Here is a 23,391-nt window from a genome sequence, read left to right on the forward strand (position 1 = left end):
GGATATGAAATTTAATGCAGAGAAGTGTGAATTAATTCATTTTGGTAGGAGAGACAATATAAAATAAAGGGTGTACTGGAGCAGAGGGACCTGAGATATATGTACACAAAACATTGAAGGTTGCAAGGCAGGTTGAGAAAGTGGTTAATAAAGCATACAGGATCCTGAGTTTTACAAATAGGGGCATAGAGTACAAAAGCAAGGAAGTTATGATAAACCTGTATAAAACACTGGTTTGACTTCAACTTGAGTATTCTGTCCAGTTCTGCTCACCACACAGGAAAGATGTGAAGGCATTAGAGAGGGTGCAGAAAAGATTCACAAGAATCGTTCTAGGGATGAGGAACTGCTCCCGTTGGCAGAAGGATGGAGAACCAGAGGACCCCAATTTAAAGTGACTGGCAAAAGAAGCAACGGCGACATCAGGAGAAGCAGAATGTAGTTAAGACTTAGAAAGCACTGCCTGAGAGTGTGGTGGAGGCAGATTCAATCGTGGCTTTCAGAAGAGAATTGGATAATTAATTATCTGAGGAGAGAAAATTGGTAGAGCTAAGAGAAAAGACAGAGGAATGAGACTAAGTTGCTCTTGCAGAGAGCTGGCACAGGCATGGCCTCCTTCTGTGCTGTAACCATTCTATGATTTTAATCGACAAATTAACAGATGATGCACCTGTTTATGCACAACTTGTAATAAAGCAGGTAATTGCAAAGATCCAGTCAATGCACTCAAAGCAATTCACTTTCTATGGAATGCTTTGAGATATTTGAGAGATGTGATAAGGCACTGTAGAAATGCGAGACTTAACTTTATTTGGAACTTTCCTGTTCTTTATAGCTTAGTACCTCATCCGGGTATATACCTGCACTAAGCCATTGGGTGAGTTAGGAAGGGGTTAATTCTAGGGTAGAAGCATCATTAGATTTGTAAATCTACATTTTTACACCTGAGAACCCTAATTTAATTTCTTCATTCCACCAGTACTTCAGAGATGAATTGAAGAGCACTTGTAGAATGTTACTGCATGGGTATTTCCACAGTAATCGTGTTACAGCTATGCTAGAAGTAGCTAAATATTAATTCATCAGAGGAATAGACACTGTGCGTGATCCGGTCGTTTAATTGGATAATTTTAAAAATACCGGTAAGCAATATTTAAACAGACTGTTCTCTATCACAGGAGAAAGAGCAGCAAGATTTCATTGTAGTTGCAATATGTCAGAGATGAGTTTGAAAAATAGATCATTTTAACCCAGATTGCATCATTGTGTCACAAAGATTGACAAGCAAAACTTCGCCAAGTTCTTTTCAATAAAAAATGTTGCTTCTTTTAGTTGAGTGGGAGAACTGAACTTTTCCATAATTTTACACCTTATTGCAAATGTAATATTTTGAAATGGTCGTTGAGATGATTTGTTTATTAATTGCAGTGCGCCTCCTACTCAAACTGAATCCAGTAATATGCAACCTTTAGAACCGTTTCACCCGGCGCACAACTTTAAACCTCACATCCACACTGTCCTCTTTCACAGTTGCCCATGTTTCATCACCTTGTGCATTGTACTTTTCAAATTCCCTCCTTGCTGGCCATATCTGCACCCTTCACCATTTTCTGCTAATTCAGAACAGCCATTACCACCAACCTCACCAAACTGCACTGATGACTTATGACGTAATTAGTTCATTCCAAGTCCTCATAATCATCTCCAGATCTTTTTGTGATTCAGCTACATCTGATGTGGGAAGTATCTCCAATCTAATGTCTTGTTTGTTGCTGGCTGGGGAATTTAGAACATGGGAGCACAATCTCAAGATAAGGGTCTGATCATTTAGGACTGACTTGAAGAGAAATTTCTTTACTCAAAGGGTTGTGAATTTTTTGGAATTCTCTACCCCGGAGTATTGTGGATGCTCTATTATTGAATATATTTGAGGGTGATATAGAAAGATTTTTGATCTCACAGGGAATCAAGGGATATCGAGAGGGGACAGGAAATTGGAATTGAGGCAGAAGATCAGCCATGATTGTGTTGAATGGTGGATTAGGCTCCAGGGGCCATATGGTCTACTTCTGCTGTTATTTCTTATGTTCTTATGTTCTCTATACCCTCCTTTCCTCTGAATCTGGATTATTACTTGTTGCCCCCTCCTTTAACTTCATCACCATAGGCTGATCTTTCAGCTACCATGGTCCTACTTTCTAGAATTCCTTTCTAAATCCCCTTTCCCTTATTACCTCCCTCCTTGTTTTAAAGGTTGACCTTAAAAAAAAGTAATCAGCTCTTTAACTGAGCCTTGCTTCTTCTATTTTTTCACCTCCCAAATCCATTTGCTTCTTGCTAGGTGACCCTCTCACCTTGCAAAGCACTTTGAAGCATTCACCTTTTTATTGTTCTTGTACATTCATTCCACTATGGAATATTTGGGCACAATAAGTGTAACGTGCCACAAAACAGTGCTCCTCACTGATCTGATGTACAAGTTTCCTTTTACAGAATAATGGATTCAAATTGGAATGGGTGATAGTAGGGTTTGTAAAATTATTTTAGTAACCAGTGTACAAATACTATACCTGTGCATATAGAAAGGAACATGGACAATGATGAGTTTATAAGGCAATAACTCCATCAAAGTTGCCAAGTGATATCACCATGATTTATAAATGTCACTTGAAACTTGATGTATGGCATTAAAATCACTCCTGTATATTTTTATTGTTTTTTTCCCTTAAACTAAATGGAATTACTTTATAATGATAAATCTGTAATTTTGATAAAATAAAATTAAAATGTTGATGGATGGGGAGAAGGATCAAGCCTATAAATGAAGAACTTCTAACTAGTTCCTGTCACTTTAACTAACCAGAGGGACTTCTCTTATTTCCAGTTGTTTGCTAATGTGCAACATGGTGAAGAACTTTGCATCTTTGAGAAGGGATGCCGCACACCCTATAAACAAGAGATACACACACTGGAGGCAGTTAAACTACTTGAGTTTGCTTTAAAGCAGACCCTGAAGAAAGTCATGACGCACCTTTTTGGGAAAGGTATGTAAAGTATTATTATGCATACGTGACCTGATCTTAATGCTTGCACGTGACTTTCATTTCACTTACTTTTATTAATTTACATTGTGATGACACTGGTAAGACCAGTTTTATTGCCCATCCCTAATTGCCCTATTGAGTACAACAAGTGGCTTGCTAGGCCATTTCAGAAGGTGGCTAAGTCAGCCACATTGCTGTGGGTCTAGAAAGGGGGGGGTGGACAACCTTTTTTTCAACCTGAAGAGACTTTTTTTAAAAGTTGCCTAAAATAAAAACTGTTGGGTGCCCCAAGATGAAGATTCAGCATTTCTAAAACAAATTCTTGGCAAATTGTCAACTGTCTCTGATAAAATGCGTAATTTGCATATGTAATAAAAAAACATTGAATTTATGTATCAGTAGAAAAAAAAGCAAATTTAAAATAGACCTAAATCCAAATTATCATATTTTTGATTATTTTTTGTTATCATTTTATCAATGAAGTCATCTTTATAACAAACTTAAGATGGGTGGAATTATGACAGATTTTTTGGGCTATTGATTCTCGTGATAACAAAAAGCTTCTAATAGCACATTCAGAGTAATTTATCATCACCTATATAGAAACAATAATGGTCGCAACCATAAAACCTGTCTCTTGATCCATCTATAACCTTGGTATAGCTATACCACTCGAATTGGTTTATTTTGAGCACGATGAAGTTTTCTGTTAAGATAATTATTTGAAATTGTAAAAGTGCAGTATAATGAATAGCTTTTTATCCCACAATAAAAACACAGCTTTTACTTGTCTTAATTTATTTTAGGCTTTTTTCATGTTAATGCGATCCAACTGAAAAAGGTTGGAAGCCACAAATGAGATGTTAAAAAGCAAGGTCTGGAATCACACATAGGCCACATTGGGTAAGGATGGCAAATTTCCTTCCCTAAAGGATATGTGTAAACAATTCGGCAATTTCATGGTCTGATACTAGCTTCTTATTTCAGATTTATTTAATTGAATTTAAATTCCGCAGTTACCATGGCAGGAGTTGAACTCATACCTCCAGATCAGTATTCCAGGCCTTTGAATTCCTGGTCGAGTAGCATAACCACTGAAAGTGCTTTGTTTTGTTTTGATTTAGTCACAACAATATGTGTTTCAGTGCAAAAGGGACGCTGTACGAATGTGTCTCAGGTGTAGCATATTCTCCATGCCGATTATATAATTCCAGTTTGAGCTTTAGCCCTTCACATTCTAAAGACCATTTGTTTGCTTTTGACAGTTCTATGTTGGCTCTACGTGCTTAACTAGGGAGCATACGATTGGTTAATGGCCTTTCTATACAACCTAAAAAGCATAGCTTTTGTATTCTTCTGTATAATCACCCTATACAGGATAGGCTACCACTATATTCTCAAGATTCTTTATCTGATGCTAATTGTTTAGTCTCCTGGGAAACATAAATAAGATCAGACCCTGGGAAATTTGAACAAGAAACACAAAACCTCACCTAGGTACGATAAATTAATAGTATGTTTGATAGTTAATGTTTGAGTAATCTAATAGTGAGACAATACAGACTCTGGCCGGAGTATTAAGTGGTCTGTTGTGAGGAGCAAAGTCCCTTTAGCTGTAAAAAAGTGAGCAGTAGTATGTTGTATAAACCAGGTGGGTTTTCACGACAACCTGGTATTTTCATGGTCACCATTATTGATACTAGCTTTTTATTCCAGATTTAATTAATTGAATTTAAATTACCCAGTGGCCATGGTGGGATTTGAATTCATTGACCAGGAACTTAACTGGACCAGCTACAAAAGCAGGTCCAAGGCTGGGATTTTGTGGCCAGTAACTCACCACCTGACTCCCAAAGCCTATACACCATCCACAAGGCACAAGTCAGGAGTTGATGTAATATTCCCCAGTTAACTGGATGACTGCAGCTCCAGCCACACTTAAGAAACTTGACACAATCCAGGACAAGGCAGCCACTTGATTGACACTGCATCCACCAACTTAAACATTCTCTCCACCACCAGTGGACAGTGGCAGCAGTCTGTACCATCTACAAGATGCTCTGCAACAACTCACAAAGGCTCTTTCAACAACATCTTCCAAACTCCAACCTCTACCACCTATGGGCATCAGGCACATGGGAACACCACCATCTTCAAGCTCCCCACACCATCCTGACTTGGAACTATATCAACATTCCTTCACCGTCACTGGGCCAAAATCCTGGAATTCCCTCCTTAACATTACTTTCGACCACATGGGTTCCGCACATGGACTGCAGCAGTTCAAGGAGGCCACTTACTACCGCTTCCTCGAGGCAACCAGGGATGGGCAATAAATGCTGGCCAAGCCAGCTATGCCTACATCGTGTGAATGAATCAAAAAAGTGCTCAAATTCTTGGGACTTCCAGTGAATGAAATTTCCCATGAAGAGGCCAGATGAACAAAACTACCCTTATCTTACCTGGACGTCAAACACCACAGTGCTGAAAGGCCTTCTGTTTCACAATAATTAGAAGTGTACAATCTAATTCTCACCTAGAGTAAAGGAAATTTCATAGACAGCTCAGACACATAGGTGACAGATGCCCATTTCTAATCTTGCTTTAGTTTTGATATTTTAAACTACATAAAAACAAAAATGTCTGTCTTTGTCACATTTTTTGTGTGTGGAAGATCAGTTGAAGAATGAAGAAGCACTACAAGGTAAGTAATGCAATTTTGCTGAACCATCTAGCAGCAATTCACTCTTATTGTTTCTCAGTTGTTCATCATCACACATATGCTTATATCAAAGCTTCGCCGCTCTGCATAATAGAGTGATTTCAATTGTGACGCAAGTTATATGCTATGATTGCTTCACAATAATTCAGTGATTTACAGTGGTTAATACCCAGAATAAACAGGCATAGAATAAAGTGGGGGCAGCAAATTTGAAGGGATTACTTTATTCATGAGAAAGACCTTCTGTCACTATTTCATAAGTTGTACGTAGTAAACAGCCCCTAGTAATTTATTGTCAATGTCATATTGCGTGTGTCAGCCAAGGCTGTTGCATGTTTTCTCACCCTAGAATTGATTAGTGGGATCTTGTGGTTACTAAATTTATCTGATACAAGGTTGTGCCATTTAATCAAATATAATCCATTAACTGGTTGGAACTTTACATCACCTGAGAATTAGCAAGTAATTCAATCATTTGTGTTCAACACTGAATATATTATTATGGCACAGTTGATGTCCTCCACACAAATTTTATCCAGCCATTCAGCTCTTGGTTTTTCAAAAGATTTCTAACACTTCTTAGGCAGTTCCTCCAGACTGCGGATGAGTTTCTTCTACTCTGGGGTTGTGGATCCTGAGGTGACTAAAAGGTCCAGTGCTGGATCTGCACACCGGTGGGACAGGTAGTGTTTGATGAGGCAGGCAGGTGGGATGCTTGGATTTTGGTATGCTTCTTCCGCTGTTTGCGCTTGGTCTCCACATGAGCCTTTTGGGGACGTTTGAAATGGTTGGCACCTTTGCGGTTGCTTCTTCTCCAGTTTGGGCGGTCTCAGGCAAGAGATCCCCACAAATCAGTGGGGATGTTGCATTTTTTCAAGGATACTTTGAGGCTGTTCCTGAAAAGTTTCCTCTGCCCTTCTGGTAACCATTTGCTGCGATGAAGCTCGGAGTAGAGAACTTGTTTTGGGAGTCTTGTGTCAGACAAGCAGACGATGTGACCCATCCAACATAGCTGATTAATCATTAACCAGTGCCTTGATGCTGGGGATGTTGGTCCGAGAAAGGACACTGATATTGGAGCACTTATCCTGCCATTGAATTTGCAGGATTTTGCAGAGGCACCGCTGGTGATATTTCTCCAGGGATTTAAGGTGTCTGCTTTATGTTATCATTGTCTCTGACGCATACAGGAGGGCAGGTAGCACTGCAGACCTGTTAGACCATGAGCAGGTTGCTGGATTTGAGGTCTTTGCCATCAAACACCCTTTTCCTCAGACAGCCGAAGGCCGTGCTGGCACACTAGAGGCGATGTTGAGTTTCGTTGTCGATGTCTGCCCTCGCAGAGAAGAGGCTCCTAAGGTATGAGAAATGATCAACATTGTCCAATGGTTTGCCGTGGATCTCGATAGTTTGGTGGGGGAGATGTGTGGCGCAGCAGGAGCAGGCTGGTAGAGGACCTTTGTCTTCTGGTTGTTTAACTTAAAGCCCATTCTTTCATATGCCTCCATGAATGCACGATGATAGTTTGGAGCTCAGCCTCTGAGTGTGCGCATACGCACACATCATCAATGTACTATAGTTCGATGAGAGAAGTTGGAATGATCTTGATTCTGGATTGGAGGCATCGTAAGTTGAGTAGTTTCCCACTCATCCTGTAGGGTAACTCCACTCTGGCGGGGAGCTTCTTGGAGATGGGATGGAATATTGCGGTGAGGAACATAGAAAAGAACGTTGGTGCAATGACACAGCCTTGTTTGACCCCAGTTTGCACTCTGGGGCAGATCTGTTGGTAAGGATCACAGCTTGCATGTCATCGTGCAGCAGGCAGAGGATGGTGATGAATTTCTGCGGGCAGCTTCAATAAACTTCAATACTGTAATCATGATCTCAAGGTTTGGGTGATGACCTTATCTTGCAGTTTAAGTGTCTTGCCATCCTTTGATGAGACTCCTGTAAAGTAATAATACGCTTTAACCTGTGTTGTGGCCTGGGGGCAGTGCTATTTCTTTTATGGGAAGAGTCTTGCAGAGTCTTAGTATATTTGGGCTCATGTTTGGTGTTATGATGGACATCAACCAACAGCAGGCTTTCTAAGTCAAGTCACGTGGATTGAAACACCACATAAATAGAATTACATACCCTGCTTCTGTACTGTAGAATTTATATATTTGATCCAAATGGTCTATGTCAGTTGTTATGATCCCAGCTGATGTTACTACTGGACTAGCCAGATCCCAGGGTAGAACCCGGTTTGATAGATCCTAACTTTTTTTTGGTTTAGAAACTTGGAGAATGGCTACTGAACTGAGTCACAGGAGTCAGCTGATGAACTTTTAACAAAAGAATAAAATAATTATTAAACAAGAAATGATGAACTATATTACAATACTCCTTCACCCACAACTATATTGTTATGGATATATACAGATTTGTAAGGATAACACAATTTACAAAAGCTTTTGTATGCTCTAATATTCACAGTAAGTACACAGTCCATGTAAACCACTAGGTGACCTGTGGTTAGGGACACCACACTCTGAAACCAAGTGAGAGATGCCACCCCAAACAAGTGCTATGGATCCCTCATCAATTCCCTCCGGACGCTTGTCACACAGTGAGCCAACCAGTCTCACTGAACTTTGTTTTTCACACGGGTTTCCAATTTCCACTCTTGAAGATAAAAGCAAAATACTGCTGGAAATCTGAAACAAAAACAGAAAATTCTGGATAAACTCAGCAGGTCTGACAGCATCTGTGGAGAGAAGAAAACAGAGTTAACATTTTGAATCCATATGACTCAAAAGAACACCTCTGCTTCACATGCTCTGAAGAAGAGTCGTATGGACTTGAAACGTTAACTCTGTTTTTTCCTCTCCACTCTTGAAGAACCCACTTTGGAATCTTCCCCCAAACGATGCTTTCTCTTGGACGCCTTCCCCAAGGGTCCACCTCCAGGGTTTCAAACTCTCCTTCCGATATTCCTCTATCCTGGATCGCACGTGCATTCAAACTTCCTTCAAGTACTCTCTCTCACTGATTTCGCCATGCCAACAGAACACCACTGCTTCACGTGCCCATAGTAAAGAGTTACAGACCTTCGGCTGTCTCCTTCGATCTTCTGTCTTCTCGCAGGCCTATTTTGCTTCAAGTCTGCGTCCTGCAGCTTTCCCTCTTTAAGCTTGGAGCCTTTCCCTGATCCTCACTCTTAACTTCACTTAACGGGACCTTTTTCAGATTCCTGTTCTTTCCTTTTGACTTAACTTAAAAGGGCTTCTTGGGTCTTTCTCTTTTTCCTTTAGGACCTGCTCTCTGTAGTTCCCTCTCCCTGTAGACTGCTGACAACTTGGTATCTCCCTTGAGATCCAGAACTCACTTGACATTCACTGTTACTTTAACTTTAGAGCAATTCATCTAAGATTGTTAGACTAATACTCCTCAGCAATCTGTTAGTATTTCAACTAGAGAGAAACTTAAATTGCTACCTTCATCTTAGAGTAGAATGACCAACTGAACTCAAACTGCTTTAGGTTTCTTTGTCTCTGTGTGGGGCCTCTCGCTGGATCGCTGTTGCTAGGCAACAGCACCGTTTTTTTCTACCTTGTGTTTGTTTAAACTTCCCTTCAAGAGTCATAAACCTCATTAAAATGCAGGCATCTTTTAAAGTGAAACTAAAACTCAAGTTCTCCCTTAACACATAAATCCAGAAATACAAATTGAGCTTAAACTTAAATCTAAAACTCATTCCTAACGCCCACAAATACAAATATAACGTACTTAAATTATCTCTAGTTCCTAACACAGTGTTTATGCTCCACATGAGCTTTCTCCCCCTCTAATTACTTTTTCCCACCCTATTTCCGTATCCCTCTATTCCCTTACGTCTCCATCAAAACTCCTCTTAAGCACTGTTTGACCCAGCTAACTCGAGCACAGTCCAGGGAGTAAAACAAACTTTCCCAATCTGTAATTTTGAGATCACATCATATACTCAGGGAAGCATATGGTTTTAATTCACAGGAAAATAGCAAAGCTTGAAACCACATGGTTAAAATGCTGCAGCAGCTCTTCATTTTGTGACCCAATCAACTTGATGATAGAAACCTACATCCATCATTGGCAGAAAGAACAATGAATAAGGTTTTCCCACAAGCTCTATGTTCATATAGAGTAACACATGTTGACCTGTGTTTCCAGGACCTAACACACCTTGAGGTTCAGATGATGTACCTTGATGTATAAGCAAAATACTGCAGATGCTGGAAACCTGAAATAAAAACAGAAAATGCTGGAAATACTCAGCAGGTCAAGCAGCATCTGTGGAGTAAAGAAACAGAGTACACATTTCAGATCTGCTAAGCTGAACACTAGAAAGTATAAGCTTACTCAGTTATGCCGTTAATTTCAGTATATTTTTTTCACAATTTTCAGTTGCTGTATGATGTCTAACAACAAGGAACATTTATATTTTGTTTTCACTACCCATACTGCTGGAAATTTTAATAATCATGGCCTGAATTTTCCCCTCATCGGGCTTGGTGGGAGCGGGCGGGGCGGTCGGGGACCCAATTGCTGCCCATGATCGTCTCCACACCGCGATTTCATGCGGGTAGGCCAGTTAAGGCGCCCGCCCTGCCTGGATCGTGAGCGGTAGTGCTGAGCTCTACCTGTGTGGGTGGGGGAGGAGGGAGAGCGGGCCTGGTGTGCATCGTGCGCATGCGCGCGGAAGAGCGCTTCAATCTCCCTGAGGCACGGAGCTGCCTCAGTGAGTTTGAAGCGCTTTTAAAAAAAATAAATAAAGACATTAAAAATTTAATGAAACATGTCCCTTCTTGACTGTGTCACATTATTTTGAAAATAAAAACATGTCCCATCTAAAGTTTTTATTTAATTTGTGTTAGCTTTAGGAAGGATGAGGTTTCCTAAAAAATGTAAAGGCTGCTTGCCCTTTTCGCCTGCCTGCCAACCGTTAGGTTGAACGGGCAGCGTAACTTTCAAGCTAATTAGCTCGTTAATGGCCTTAATAGGCCTTTCAATTATCGGTGGGCCCACAGCCGACTCCGGTGTGCACCTGCCAAATGAAATGTTGCGCGAGTGCGCGATGACGTCGGGACGCACGCCCGACGTCATCGTGCGTCATATTACATTCTGGTATGTCAGGCGCACGCCAAGCGTAAAATTCTGGCCCATGTATTTGTATAGTGCTGAATTCCTTCAAGTCTAATAGTCTGTAGGCAACCATTAATTTGAAAATTGGTCTCGTTTCCTGGCACATGGACTGCAGCGGTTCAAGAAGGTGGCTTACAGCCTCCTTCTCAAGGGCAATTAGGGATGGGCAATAAATGTTGGCCTTGGCAATGACACCTACATCCCATGAATGAATTTTAAAAAATGAATGTGTCATGTGGATGTGACACTGAAGTACTAACATTTCTTTATTTTCTGATTGTTCAGCATATATTTTTACCCTGTGCTTCTATTCAGAGTTATATGGTAATTTCAAAAGGCAACAACATCAATTAACCTGAAGCAGATAAGAACCAGACCCCAGTACAGAAGATTATTATTCTAAATCCTAGCCAGTTATATCTCCCTACTCTCACTAACAGCTGATTTTCTATTTCAGGAGTTATATCTGCTAAGATAAAAAAAACAGTGGGGATGATAAGGTTGGCAATGTGACTGTCTACTCATTTCATATGTACATTCTCTAGCATTGGCTTATGCTTCCCCTCAGTCAGAGCAGGATCAATAATACATATTGGATCCAAGTTGTCAATTTACTTGCGTCTGGTGTTGTAACATGGGTAGATGATGTGCCCAATGTGGCTGAGGTGCTGATAGTTGAAAGCAGGTGTTAGGCAGCATTAAAAAAGAAAATGAGACTGGCATTTTTATAGCACTTTTCACGACCACCGGACACCTCAAAGTGCTTTTCAGCCAATGAAATACTTTTTGAAGTGTGGCCACTGTTGTAATGCTCAACAGACTCCCACTAACAGCAATTTGATAGTAACTAGATAATCTGTTTTCTGGGATGTTGATTGAAGGATAAATATTGGCAGGACACCAGGGGACAACTCCCCAGCTCCTCTTCAAAATAGTGTCTTGGGATCTTTTACGTCCTAAGCAGGCTGACAGGGCCTTGACTTAAAGTCTCATTCAAAAGATGGCACATCCAGCAATCCCTCAGCACTTCATTGGAATGTGAGCCTTAATTTTTGTGCTCAAGCCCTGGAGTGGGACTTGAACCCAGAACCTTGTGATTCAGATGTGAGTGTTCCACCAACTGAGCCATGGTTGAAACATTGTCATTGGTAAAGAAGGGACCTGCATTAGTTTGCATTGCATCACAGATAAGTAGATAAGTACAACTGGCAGATAAATATTGTAAGCCTCCTGTACAAATTACATGCATCTCTCTTCACAATGTGTAGTGCTAGTTTCCTGGGATTACGTCCTATTCCTCCAAGGGCTACAGATTGCCATTTTATTTTTTTGATGTCAGCACATTATTCTGATGTGAGCTATTCAGGTGTTATCATAAGTGTCCTAGCCAAATAGGAACATGATTTCTTAATTTGTTCTTCTCTATACCTCGTGAATATTCTTAGAGCCAAGGCATCCTATTTGAGTTCTGTACTTGCAAGCCTACATCATCCCATATATGACATCATCTTCTTTCTATGTTCTTATATAGGGTCCCTCTACGCTTTCACCTTATTTTTCTTTGTCCTGTTGTTGGTAATGGCTATAGTAATCTTTATTGTACAGCACCTGATGTTGGCTAATCTAAATTTTATTTTAAAATTATTGTTATTTTGCTCCCTACAAAGTACTGTGCCAAGTCCTGGTTTTAAAATCTGTCTAACTAAGGTCTTGTGTGAAGTTCAATATTAATTCTTTGCTTTTGTATTCAATCCTCTGAGATACAAAATTAAGGATTCCATTTGTCTGTTTCATGAATTTTCTATTCATACTTACAGGTTTAATAACCTGTGTTGCTCATCGATCATTATGCTAGCCTGTCTAATTTCTGCTAATATATATATAAATAGATTGGCCCTAACACAGTTGTGGTGGGGCAGGTGTGGCTCTGGGATTCCTCAAAATTGATTCTAGCATCGTGAGAATGAATGTTAATTTTAAAATATGTTTGAGGAATATTGTGTTATTCTGTGAAGAAGGGTGTGTGTGTATATATAAATGATTTAATTAAGCTGGGGAAGGTTACTAGAAGACAGGCTGTCTGGGAATTTAAAACATGAAAGCATAGAGGCCTTAGGTTTGAGGTACAAGTGACTAGGTTGGATCTAACATTTGAATTTTTAATAAAGTTGGAGTTTGTTTGAATACCAAAGGGAAGTCAGAGGTGACAAGAAACACGTTTGCATCTTGCAGGTGTTCCATAGGTAAACAGAAGAGGGCATATTACATTTTATTGACCTGAAAGCAGAGGCAAATAAAAACATTAAAGATTTTATGTTTGGAAGGATTTGAATTTCAAAGAGGTGTGAGAACAATGGAACATGAGATGAAAGGGGGAGAAAGGTATTTTAGAGTTACCCTGGAGAGCTTAGGGTAGCTATTGGCTGTTAGCTGTTGGCTATGTGAGGAAGATCTCCTGGAAACAGTTCTAGGCTAGGAGAAGATGCAGTTTGAATCAGCCACCCAGTCAAGCCAAAAAAGTCTTAGGCTGCAAAAAGTAGCCTTATTCTGAAGTTTTGGATTCCCACAGCAGAGTAGGACAGAGTTTAAAAGGTCATGTGGTATGTCTCTGTTAAAGCTACAGCTGTTTGAACTTGGGTAATATTCCTGGATTTTTATAGTTAAACATCTATAAGGGAGTGTTGCCTGAAAGGTGTTTACTTGTGGGTGTGACCAAGTAGGGTGTCTTTTGGGGGAATGGTTTGTAAGACTAATTTTAAATGTACAACTGTAATGTTGTGCGCTTAAGTTTTCTTTTATTCTTGTTAATAGAAATTTTATTTTTAATTTTTAAGATCCCAAAGTGTTACTGGACTTCTTGCTGCTGAGATCAGTACGTTTGCCTCTTGTTTTCAGCATACAAAGGAAAGTGTATGACCTATAAGTCAAGTTTCCCTCTGGGATTTGGTTTGCACAATAATTAACACCTGCTGTGGTCATAACAGCATGAAGTTTTAAAGCTTCAGATCAAACATAACTATGGAAATCTACTGCTGATAACCACCTACCCTCAGCCGATGAATCAGAACTCCTTGTTAAACACCATTTGGAGGAAACACTGAGGAAAGCAAGGGCACAGAAAGTATGCCACTTAGAGTGTCTTGGTAGTATTAACATTGACCAAGCTACCCAAGTTCTGAAGAACACAGCCGCTCGAATGGGCCTGCATCATATTGTGGGGGGGCCAACATGTGGGACTAACTACTCAACATCTATGCACGATAGCACTGAGAGGAGTGACCGCTACAAAGTCTTTGTGAAGGGTATCTAATCTTTCACAGTGATCATGTGTTAAGACACCACTACTGTGCTAAGTGGATCAGACTAAGGACAGATGTAGCAGTCCAAAACTAGGAATCCATGAAACACTTGTGGATCAGCAGCAGAAGTATATATGCTACAATCTGTAATTCCATGACTCAGTGCTTTCTGTTCCTCCATTTCCATTGAGCCAGGCATTCTGAAGGTATAAAATGATGTGCCAAGAGAATAAACAAACTAACAGACTAACTAATGGGGGAAAACAACCATCTTCATTGGCAGAGGTAATAAAATAGCAGTATTCATTATGTGATCCTCATGATACTTATCTTTCCTGCAACCTGCTTGCTGACCCTTCCACTGGCTGCCACTCCTGCTTGTCACCTCTCTTGCTCAGGAGAGGGAAGTGGCGAGCAAGCGAGAAGATTGATGAGCGGTAGGGTTAGTAATTGTATACTTGGCATATGAGCACAGTTACTAATGTGTTCATCTTTTTTTGTCATTTTTTGTGATTTACCTACCCAGATACCTCTTTGAAGAAATAAATCAGAATGAATCTGTAAGTATTTTAAAAATTCTACTTGTGGTTCAGTTAAAATTTTCCAATATTCTAAATGACCCTCAACTATTTTGCCAGCAAATACCATTGTAATAAACATTCTAAATAAAGCATTCTAAACTAAAAGCCAATTTGCCCTATCTCCCAAAGTTAATGGATCCTTCAAAAAGATTCCAGGATCCGGATTCGCAACTCCTCCAAAAACTAATCAGTTCTTCTTTGGGCCGAAACCAACCTGTGTACCAAATTTTGTCGAAATCCATCCATTAGTTTTTTTAGATATATTGATTACAGGCAAACAGACTAACAAATGGGCAAAAACATTACCTGCACTCACCTTCAGTGGTGGAGATAACACCCGAGGGTTAGGATAGAGGCATGTATTAAGTACATAGACAGCAGAGGAGTGTAGGTTAAGAGAGATTACAAAGTAAATTAAGAGAGATGTCAAGAACCAATTAGGAAAGCAAAGAGGAGCTATGAAATTAAATTATCAAGGAGCAAAAAACAAAATAGTGAAATATTTTACAGGCGCATCAACAAAAATAGGAAGGCTGTGAATGGAATAGGGCTACTAAAGGATAGACAGGATAATATCACAGTCAACTGTAGGGAGATGGCTGAAATATTAAATAATTATTTTGCTTCAGTATTTACCAAGGAGATTGTATGGGTATACATGACATTGAATGATGGGATGAGCCATGAACTAAGTGCATGTGAAATTTTAAGAAGTGAGAATGTTTTCTTCTGCAGGCAAGATCATAACTAGAGGCTATCAATATAATTTAGTTATTAAGAAATCCAATTGGGGATTCAAAAGGAACTTCTTTCCCCAAAGATAGGTGAGAAGGTGAAACTTGCTACTACAGGGAGCGGTTGAAGTGAATAGTATAGATGCATTTAAGGAGAAACTGGATTTTCTTTTTAATTAAAATATATTTGGTGGGGTGGAGGGAGCGGGGTGGTGGCGGTGGCTGGTGGGAAATATATTCCTGTATAACAACATTATTGGTACTAGGGCTTCGAGGAGAGTAGTCAAAGCCTTAGCACCATTCTCTGTTGGCAGGCAAACAGAAACAAGATCGAGTTTTTCATTCTTCTCAAGCATATGAGGGAGAAGGGAATAGATAGCTACGAACATACGAAATAGGAGCAGAAGTAGGCATTCGGCCTCTCGAGCCCATTCAATAAGATCATGGCTGATCTGTTCGTATTTTGAATTTCACATTCCCACCTACTGCGGATAACCTTAGATTCTTGTTAGGCAAGGGAATCAACCTACCTCCACCTTAAAAATATTCAATAACCCTGCCTCCACTGCCTTCTGATGCAGAGTTCTAAAGTTGTACGACCCTCTGGGAGAAAAACTTTCTCCTCATCTCTGCCCTAAAAGGGCATCCCCTAATTTTAAAACAGTATCCTCTAGTTCTGGACTCACCCACAAGAGGAAACATCCTTTCCATGTCCACCTTCTCAAGACCGTTCAGGATCTTATATACTTCAATCAAGTCATCCCTCACTTTTCTAAACTCCAGTGGAAACAAACCCAGTCTGTCTAACCTTTCCTCATAAAACAGCCAGCTCATTTCAGATATCAATCCAGCAAACCTCCTCTGAATCACCTCCAACGCATTGACATCCTTCCTTAAATAAGGAGACCAAAACTGCACACAGTATTTGAGATGTGGTCTCACCAATGCCTTGTATAATTGAAGCATAACATCCTTACTTTTATGTTCAATTCTTCTCATAATAAAGGATAGCATTCCATTAGTCTTCTTAATTACCTGCTGTATCTGCATACTAACTTTTTGTGACTCATGCACTAGAACACCTAGACCCCTCTGCACATCAGAATTCTGCAGTTGTTCTCCGTTTAAGTAGGACTGTGCTTTTTTATTCTCCCTGTCAAGATGAACAACTTCCCATTTTTCCAGATTATACTTCATCTGCCAGATTTTTGCCCACTCATGCAACCTATCTGTATGTCAAACTCCTTATGTCCTCTTCACAACACACTTTCCTACCTATCTTTGTGATATCTGCAAAATTAGCTACCATGCCTTTGCTTCCCTCATCTAAATCATTGATATAAATTGTAAAATGTTGAGGCCCCAGCACAGACCCCTGCGGGACTCCACTTTTCACATCCTAGCAATCAGAGAAAGACCCATTCATGCTTTCTGGCTATAACCTCCTTAATGATCGATTCTAACACCTTCCCCACGACAGACATCAAGCTAACTGGCCTATGGTTTCCTGTTTTCTGCCTCCCTCCTTGAATAGAGGGGTTATATTTGCTACTTTCCAGTCTGATGGAACCTTTCCAGAATCCAAAGAATTCTGGAAAATTAACACCGATGCACCTACTACCTCATTGGCTACCTCTTTTAAGACCCTAGGATGAAGTCCATTGGAACCCAAAGATAGATTTAGATGGGAAAAGATGGGAGGCTCAAGTTGAGCATAAACTTGTCAAGAACTGGTTGTGCTCAATGGTCTGTTTCTGTGCCGTATATCCTATGTAATCCTGTGTAAACCTTAGAATGAGTTACCAGGCTAGAACAGAAAGCTACCTGCATGCCAAATACCAAAAGCAGTCAGCTGTAGACAGGGTGAAAGAGTTCACCATATGCAGTTGAGAATGGTGGTGAACAATCAATCAACTAACGAGGAGAGGAGACTCATCCCCATCCTCCTCTTTAGCAGAACCCAGCAAGTGAGTGCAAATAAGAAGGCTGAAGTATGTGCAAATGTCTTCTGCCAAAACTACCAAGTTGATGATCCTACTTGGCTTTCTCCAAAGTTAAGGACCATTTAAATGTCAGTCCAGATAATATTAAAAATATAGCTGAGTGCACTGGGTAGAGCAAAAGCTCTGCATCCTGAATCATTTTGCTTGCTTACTGAACACCTGCACTCCAGAGGTAATCATCCCTTTAGCTAAGCTTTTCCAATGCAACTATGATAGTGACATTTACCTGACAATAGCCTAGCTGCAAAACAAGAGGACCCATCTAACCTCGTAGATGACATTGTGACAGCCTCCTCCATTCGTCAAGAAAATAATGGAGTCAGCAAAAGTGTCATTAAGTGATATCTACTCACCAAACCTGTTCATCAATGTTGAATTCAGGTTCAGCTAGAACCAGGCCTCATCACAGCCTGATCCAAACAGGGGAAACAGCTGAATGCTTGAGGGGAAATGAAAGTAACTGTCCTCAACATCACAGCAGCACATTCAGCATATCAAATATGAAGCTAAAAAGCTCTGACAAAATTGAGGTCAATGTGGATCAATGGGAATGTCTTCCAGCAGCTGGAGCATTGCTTGACAGAAATTAAGATGAGGTAACAGAGGGGGTGAATGAGAGCAGTGCAGTTGACTTTGTGTACATGAACTTTCAACAGGTATTTGATAAATAACCACATATTAGGCTTGTTACCAAATTGAAGCCCATGGGATACAAGGGACAGGAGCAGCATGGAAGCAAAATTGGTTAAAGAATAGGAAAAAGAGAGTGTGATGAATGGCTGTTATACAAGCTGGAGGGAAGCATATAGTAGAATTTCCCAAGGTTCAGTACTTGAACCACTGCTGTTTCCAATATGCTACAGTTACTTGGACTTGGGGTGCAGGACACAATTTTAATTTTTTTCAGATGATATGACATTTGGAATTGTAGTAAACAGTGAGAAAGATAGTAGCCTGGTGAAATGGGCAGACTGAATTCAATGTGGAAAGGCATGAGGTGATACATTTTGGAAGGAAGAATGAGGAGGTAAACCACAAACTAAATTATACAATTTTAAGGAGGTGGGGCGGGGGGGCGGTGCAAGAAGAGAGAGACCTGGGGATGTTTGTGTGCATATCTTTGAAGGTGGCAGGGCAGGTGATCAAAGCAGTTAATTAAGATTGATAACTAGATGCAGAGTACAAAAGCTAAGCAGTTATGCTAAATTTATTTAAAGCATAAGTTCAATCCTAGCTGAAGTAATGCATCTGATACAACGATGAGGTCTGAGTGACGTGAATGTTAAAGATTAAAGGGAGGCCCAGGTTGTTTTCCTAGAGTGAAGGTGTAAAGTGTTCACATTGGAGACAATGGCAGCAGCAGCATCAATGTTTACAGTGGTTAGACTGCTGGTCTCTAAAGTCCTAGGAAGATGTTGAGAATGTCTGGTTGTAAACAGTTATGCTTTAAACTGTCCATTTATTTCCAAGATTGGGATCTCAAGGATAGCTAATCAGCATTTCTTCCTAGATTCAAGGCCATGTGATTCATATTGCCATCGAGATGGGCTTTGAGAGGGGAAGGGTTTCTAAGATATCCCTGAAACTCACAAACATAGGCGGTCTGTCAGGATGCACGAGAGAGGAGCAGCTGGAGGCTGAACGTCTTCATGGTTCATTACACAAGAATGCAGGTGGGAGCTTGCGCTTGGATTGAAAAGACCAAATTTGTGAGGATTTGAAACAAGGATGAAAAATTCGCCTAGCTTGCATTGGAAGGAGAATCACCAGGAAAACCCCTTACCATAAAAGACAGTTCTAGGGTTAAAATTGATCAGGCTGGTAAAGGATAGGAATAGAAAAAAACCCTTGGGAGCTAGGAATCACTTTGGACTGCGTCCAGGAAAATCGAATGATTACATAAGGAACAGTGTAAAGTATACCTGTGAAATGGGTTTTTCAGTTGTGTTAATAGTAAAATGGTTAGGATCTGTTCTGTAGTTTAAAATATAAGTTGCCCCAACAGTAGTATTTAGTCAATGGTGCTTTTAGACTGCTTTTTACAGTAAAAGTCTTAAAATATGAAATGTGTCATCCTTCCAGCTATCAACGGGAAATTCTATTTTTTTAAAGCTAACAATCTCTACGGAGAATGTAACACATCCAATTCTGAGCACTACACTTTAGGAAGGAACTGAAGACTTAAGAGAGGGCGCAGAAGAAATTTACTAGAAGGATTCCAGAGATAAGGAATTACAATTATGTGGATAGACTGGAGAAGCTGTGGTTGCTCTCCTTAGATCAGACAAGGCCAAGAAGAGATTTAAAATCAGGAAGGATTTAGGTATGCTAAATAAAGAGAAAGTGCTTTCTTTGAAGGGTCAATAACCAGAGAATGTAGATTTAAGGTGATTGACAAAAGAACTAGAAGCAACATAAAAAATAGCAACAGGAGTAGACCGTTCAGCCTTTGAGTCTGCTCCATCATCCAAGAAGATCGTGGCTGATTTTTATCTCAGCTATACCTTCCCACACTATCCCGCTATCCCTGTCAATTTCTGACTTGAATATACTCAATTATTGAGCCTCTGCAGCTGTCTAGGCTAGAGAATTTCTAAACTTCACAACCCTCCGAGTGAAGAAATTTCTCCTCATCACTGTCTAAATAGCTGACCTCTTAGCTTGAGACTGTGATTCCTAGTTCTAGGCTCTGCAGCCAGGGGAGACATTACCCCAGCATCTACCCTGTCAAACCCCTTAAAACTTTTATATGTTTCAATGATATCACTCTCAAACATCTAAACTGGAAGGAATGTCGGCTTCGGTCAATCCCTTCATCCCAGAAATCAGTTTTTGTTGCATTCCTTCTAAAGCAAGTATATCCTTCCTTAGGTAGGGAAACCAAAACTGTACATAGTACTCACTCAGGCTCTATAGAATACAGTTAGACTTTTTTAATCCTTTACTCCAATCTCTGTAATAAAGGCTAACGTAGCATATGCTTTCCCAATTGCTTGTTGTAGCTGCATGTTAACGTCCTGTGATTCAACAATAATTTGTATAATGTGTTTAATGTAATAAAATGTCCTCAGGCACTTCACAGAGGCATTTTAAAACAATTATGATCCCGTAACAAGGACACCCAGGCCCCAATGAGTACTAACATTTAACAGTCTCTCACCAAACAAAAAATATTTTGCTTTTCTATTTTTCTTACCAAAACGGATAGCTTCACATTCCCTGCACTATACTTGATCTGTCACATTCTTGGCCTCTCACTTAACTTTTTGAAATCCTTTTGCAACTTCTTTGCGTACAAACATCAACACATTACACTTGGTTCCTTCACCTAAGTCATTTATATATATTGTAAATAGCTGAGGTCCACGCAATGATCCTTGCAGTACTCCTCTCCCCTCCCAATGTTGGAGGTGAGGGTGGAGGAGACAGGGTTTTACGAAGCTGGCTTGCAGTCGAGAAAAGAAGCTGGGGGTTATCTTAAAGAGTGAATAGTTTTGGCAGATGAAAGCAGGGCCCTACTTTATGGGACCCAGCCATATCTGGCTGTGAATGGCTAAACCAGTTGTCCACCATATCTTTTCAAGTCTTGGTCCTTTGGACTTAAAGGATTAGAGATAAGGGCTGGACTGGGGCAACAGCCTGAGAGAAAGTAAAAGAGTAATTGCTTTAATAGGGATGAGGGCATCAAAAGTAGAGGTGAGGGTGCATTTGAGCAGATATTTTGAGCTGCAAAAGTGCTGTGCTAACTGGAAAGCCAAAGGTTAGATCGTTGCAATTTGCAAAGTGCTGTTCTAGGTCAATTGGGCGAGAGTTTTATTCCACAGGTGGACACAGAAGGAAATAGGGTTGGAAAGAGGAAGGGAAATGTGGGTGGAGACCAATGCAAAGAAATGATCAGAGATGGCCTTCTCTTTGATACACATGACTGGAGTAGCGAGGCCAAGTGAAATGGCAATGTCGTGTGGGTGGCTGTAAATATGTTGGGAAGTTCATTTGGAGGGAGAGATTAAGGGGAATAGGAGAGTGGTGAACTCAGCAAAGAAAAGGCATGATGATTTAAGTTGGAGGTTGAAATTTTAAAAATTCTTTCATGGGATGTGGGTGTCATTGGCTAGGCCAGCATTTGTTGCCCATCCCTAATTACCCTTGAAGGTGGTGGTAAGCCATCTTCTTGAACCGCTGCAGTCCATATAGTATAGGTACACCCATAATCCTGTTAGGAAGGGAGTTCCAGGATTTTGACCCAGCACCCATTACCAAGAATGAGAAGCTGAGAAGAAAAGTAGTGAACATATCTTGGTGAGAAAATTTTACTGGCACTTTTGTGGGTAGTAGAGAACAAGAATTTTAAATGAGAGGCAAGATGGACAGAAGAAGGTGAGATGCTCAAGTGAGGAGAAAGTGCCTGAGGAGTAGAGGGATAGACCGAGGTATGATTTGGTGGTGAGAGCCACATCACCACGGCCTGTGCAGAGTAAATGATGGACAATGCAGTCAGGTGGGGAAGCTTCATTTTGTGGCAAGATGTTATCACCCCTCAGACAGCTTCCTTTAAGGCAATGATGTAATTCCAATATCTACAATGCACACATGGATAGCAAACAATTTGTTCACAAGTTAATAGACATTATGAAGGAAGATGCAGAGAGGGGTGTTGGGAGCTGATCTGTTAGCAGAGTTCACGTGGTCAGCAGTGGGAGAGGTGAGCTGGGCAGGATGGAGTTTGCAAGAATAACCCCCATCGGGTGTGCTAGTTGGAAGATTGATGAGAAAGGAGTGAGGGTTACTGCTTATAAGGAGGCAGCGATGAGGGCAGAGTACCTGAGAGGGGAGAGATGAAATGAGGCTTGACAACAAGTGGGAGAAATCTGGGAGGAGTAAAGCAGAAAGGAGTTTTAAAACACGGGGGAAAGAGAAAAGTGAAACTAAAAGTAATGGAACAATAGCCAAAATGTGCACAGTTAATGGACATGTGAAGTTATGTGAGCCTGGTTACGTCATTTCTTGTTTTTTTTTCTTTCATTCACGGGATGTGGGCTTCGCTGGCTGGGCCAGCATTTATTGCCCATCCCTAGTTGCCCTTGAGAAGGTGGTGGTGAGCTGCCTTCTTGAACCGCTGCAGTCCATGTGGTGTAGGTACACCCACAGTGCTGTTAGGAAGGGAGTTCCAGGATTTTGACCCAGCGACAGTGAAGGAACGGTGATATATTTCCAAGTCATGATGGCGAGTGACTTGGAGGGGAACTTCCAGGTGGTGGTGTTTCCATCTAGCTGCTGCCCTTGTCGTTCTAGATGGTAGTGGTTATGGGCTTGGAAGGTGCTGTTGGATGAGCCTTGGTGAATTCCTGCAGTGCATCTTATAGATGGTACACAGTGCTGCTACTGTGCATCAGTGGTGGAGGGAGTGAATGTTTATGGATCTGGTGCCAATCAAGCAGACTGCTTCATCCTGGATGGTGTCCAGTTTCATGAGTGTTGTGAGAGCTGTACTCATCCAGCCAAGTGGGGAGTATTCCATCACATTCCTGACTTGTGTCTTGTATAAGGTGGACAGGCTTTGGGGAGTCAGGAGGCGAGTTACTCGTCGCACGATTCCTAGCCTCTGACCTGCTCTTGTAGCCACAGTATTTATATGGCTAGTCCAGTTCAATTTCTGATCAATGGTAACTCCCAGGATGTTGATAGTGGGGGATTCAGTGATGGTAATGCCATTGAACATCAAGGGGTGATGGTTGGATTCTCTCTTGTTGAAGATGGCCATTGCCTGATACTTGTGTGGCACGAATGTTACTTGCCAGTTGTCAGCCCAAGCCTGGATATTGTCCAGGTCTTGCTGCATTTG

General features: G+C 40.7%; 1 protein-coding gene across 9 annotated transcripts in view; it reads left to right on the plus strand.

Moving 5' to 3' along the window:
- Positions 1–23,391, plus strand: part of fars2 (phenylalanyl-tRNA synthetase 2, mitochondrial) — a 493,023-nt gene that overhangs the window by 128,487 nt on the left and 341,145 nt on the right. For all 9 annotated transcript variants that reach the window (XM_078539571.1, XM_078539574.1, XM_078539568.1 and 6 more), the window contains one exon: positions 2,885–3,044. In XM_078539571.1, coding sequence (XP_078395697.1) covers positions 2,885–3,044 — 160 coding nt within the window. The remainder of the gene's footprint in view (positions 1–2,884; positions 3,045–23,391) is intronic.

Source organism: Cetorhinus maximus, chromosome 3, assembly GCF_964194155.1.
Source record: "Cetorhinus maximus chromosome 3, sCetMax3.hap1.1, whole genome shotgun sequence".
In the NCBI taxonomy this organism is placed as follows: domain Eukaryota; kingdom Metazoa; phylum Chordata; class Chondrichthyes; order Lamniformes; family Cetorhinidae; genus Cetorhinus; species Cetorhinus maximus.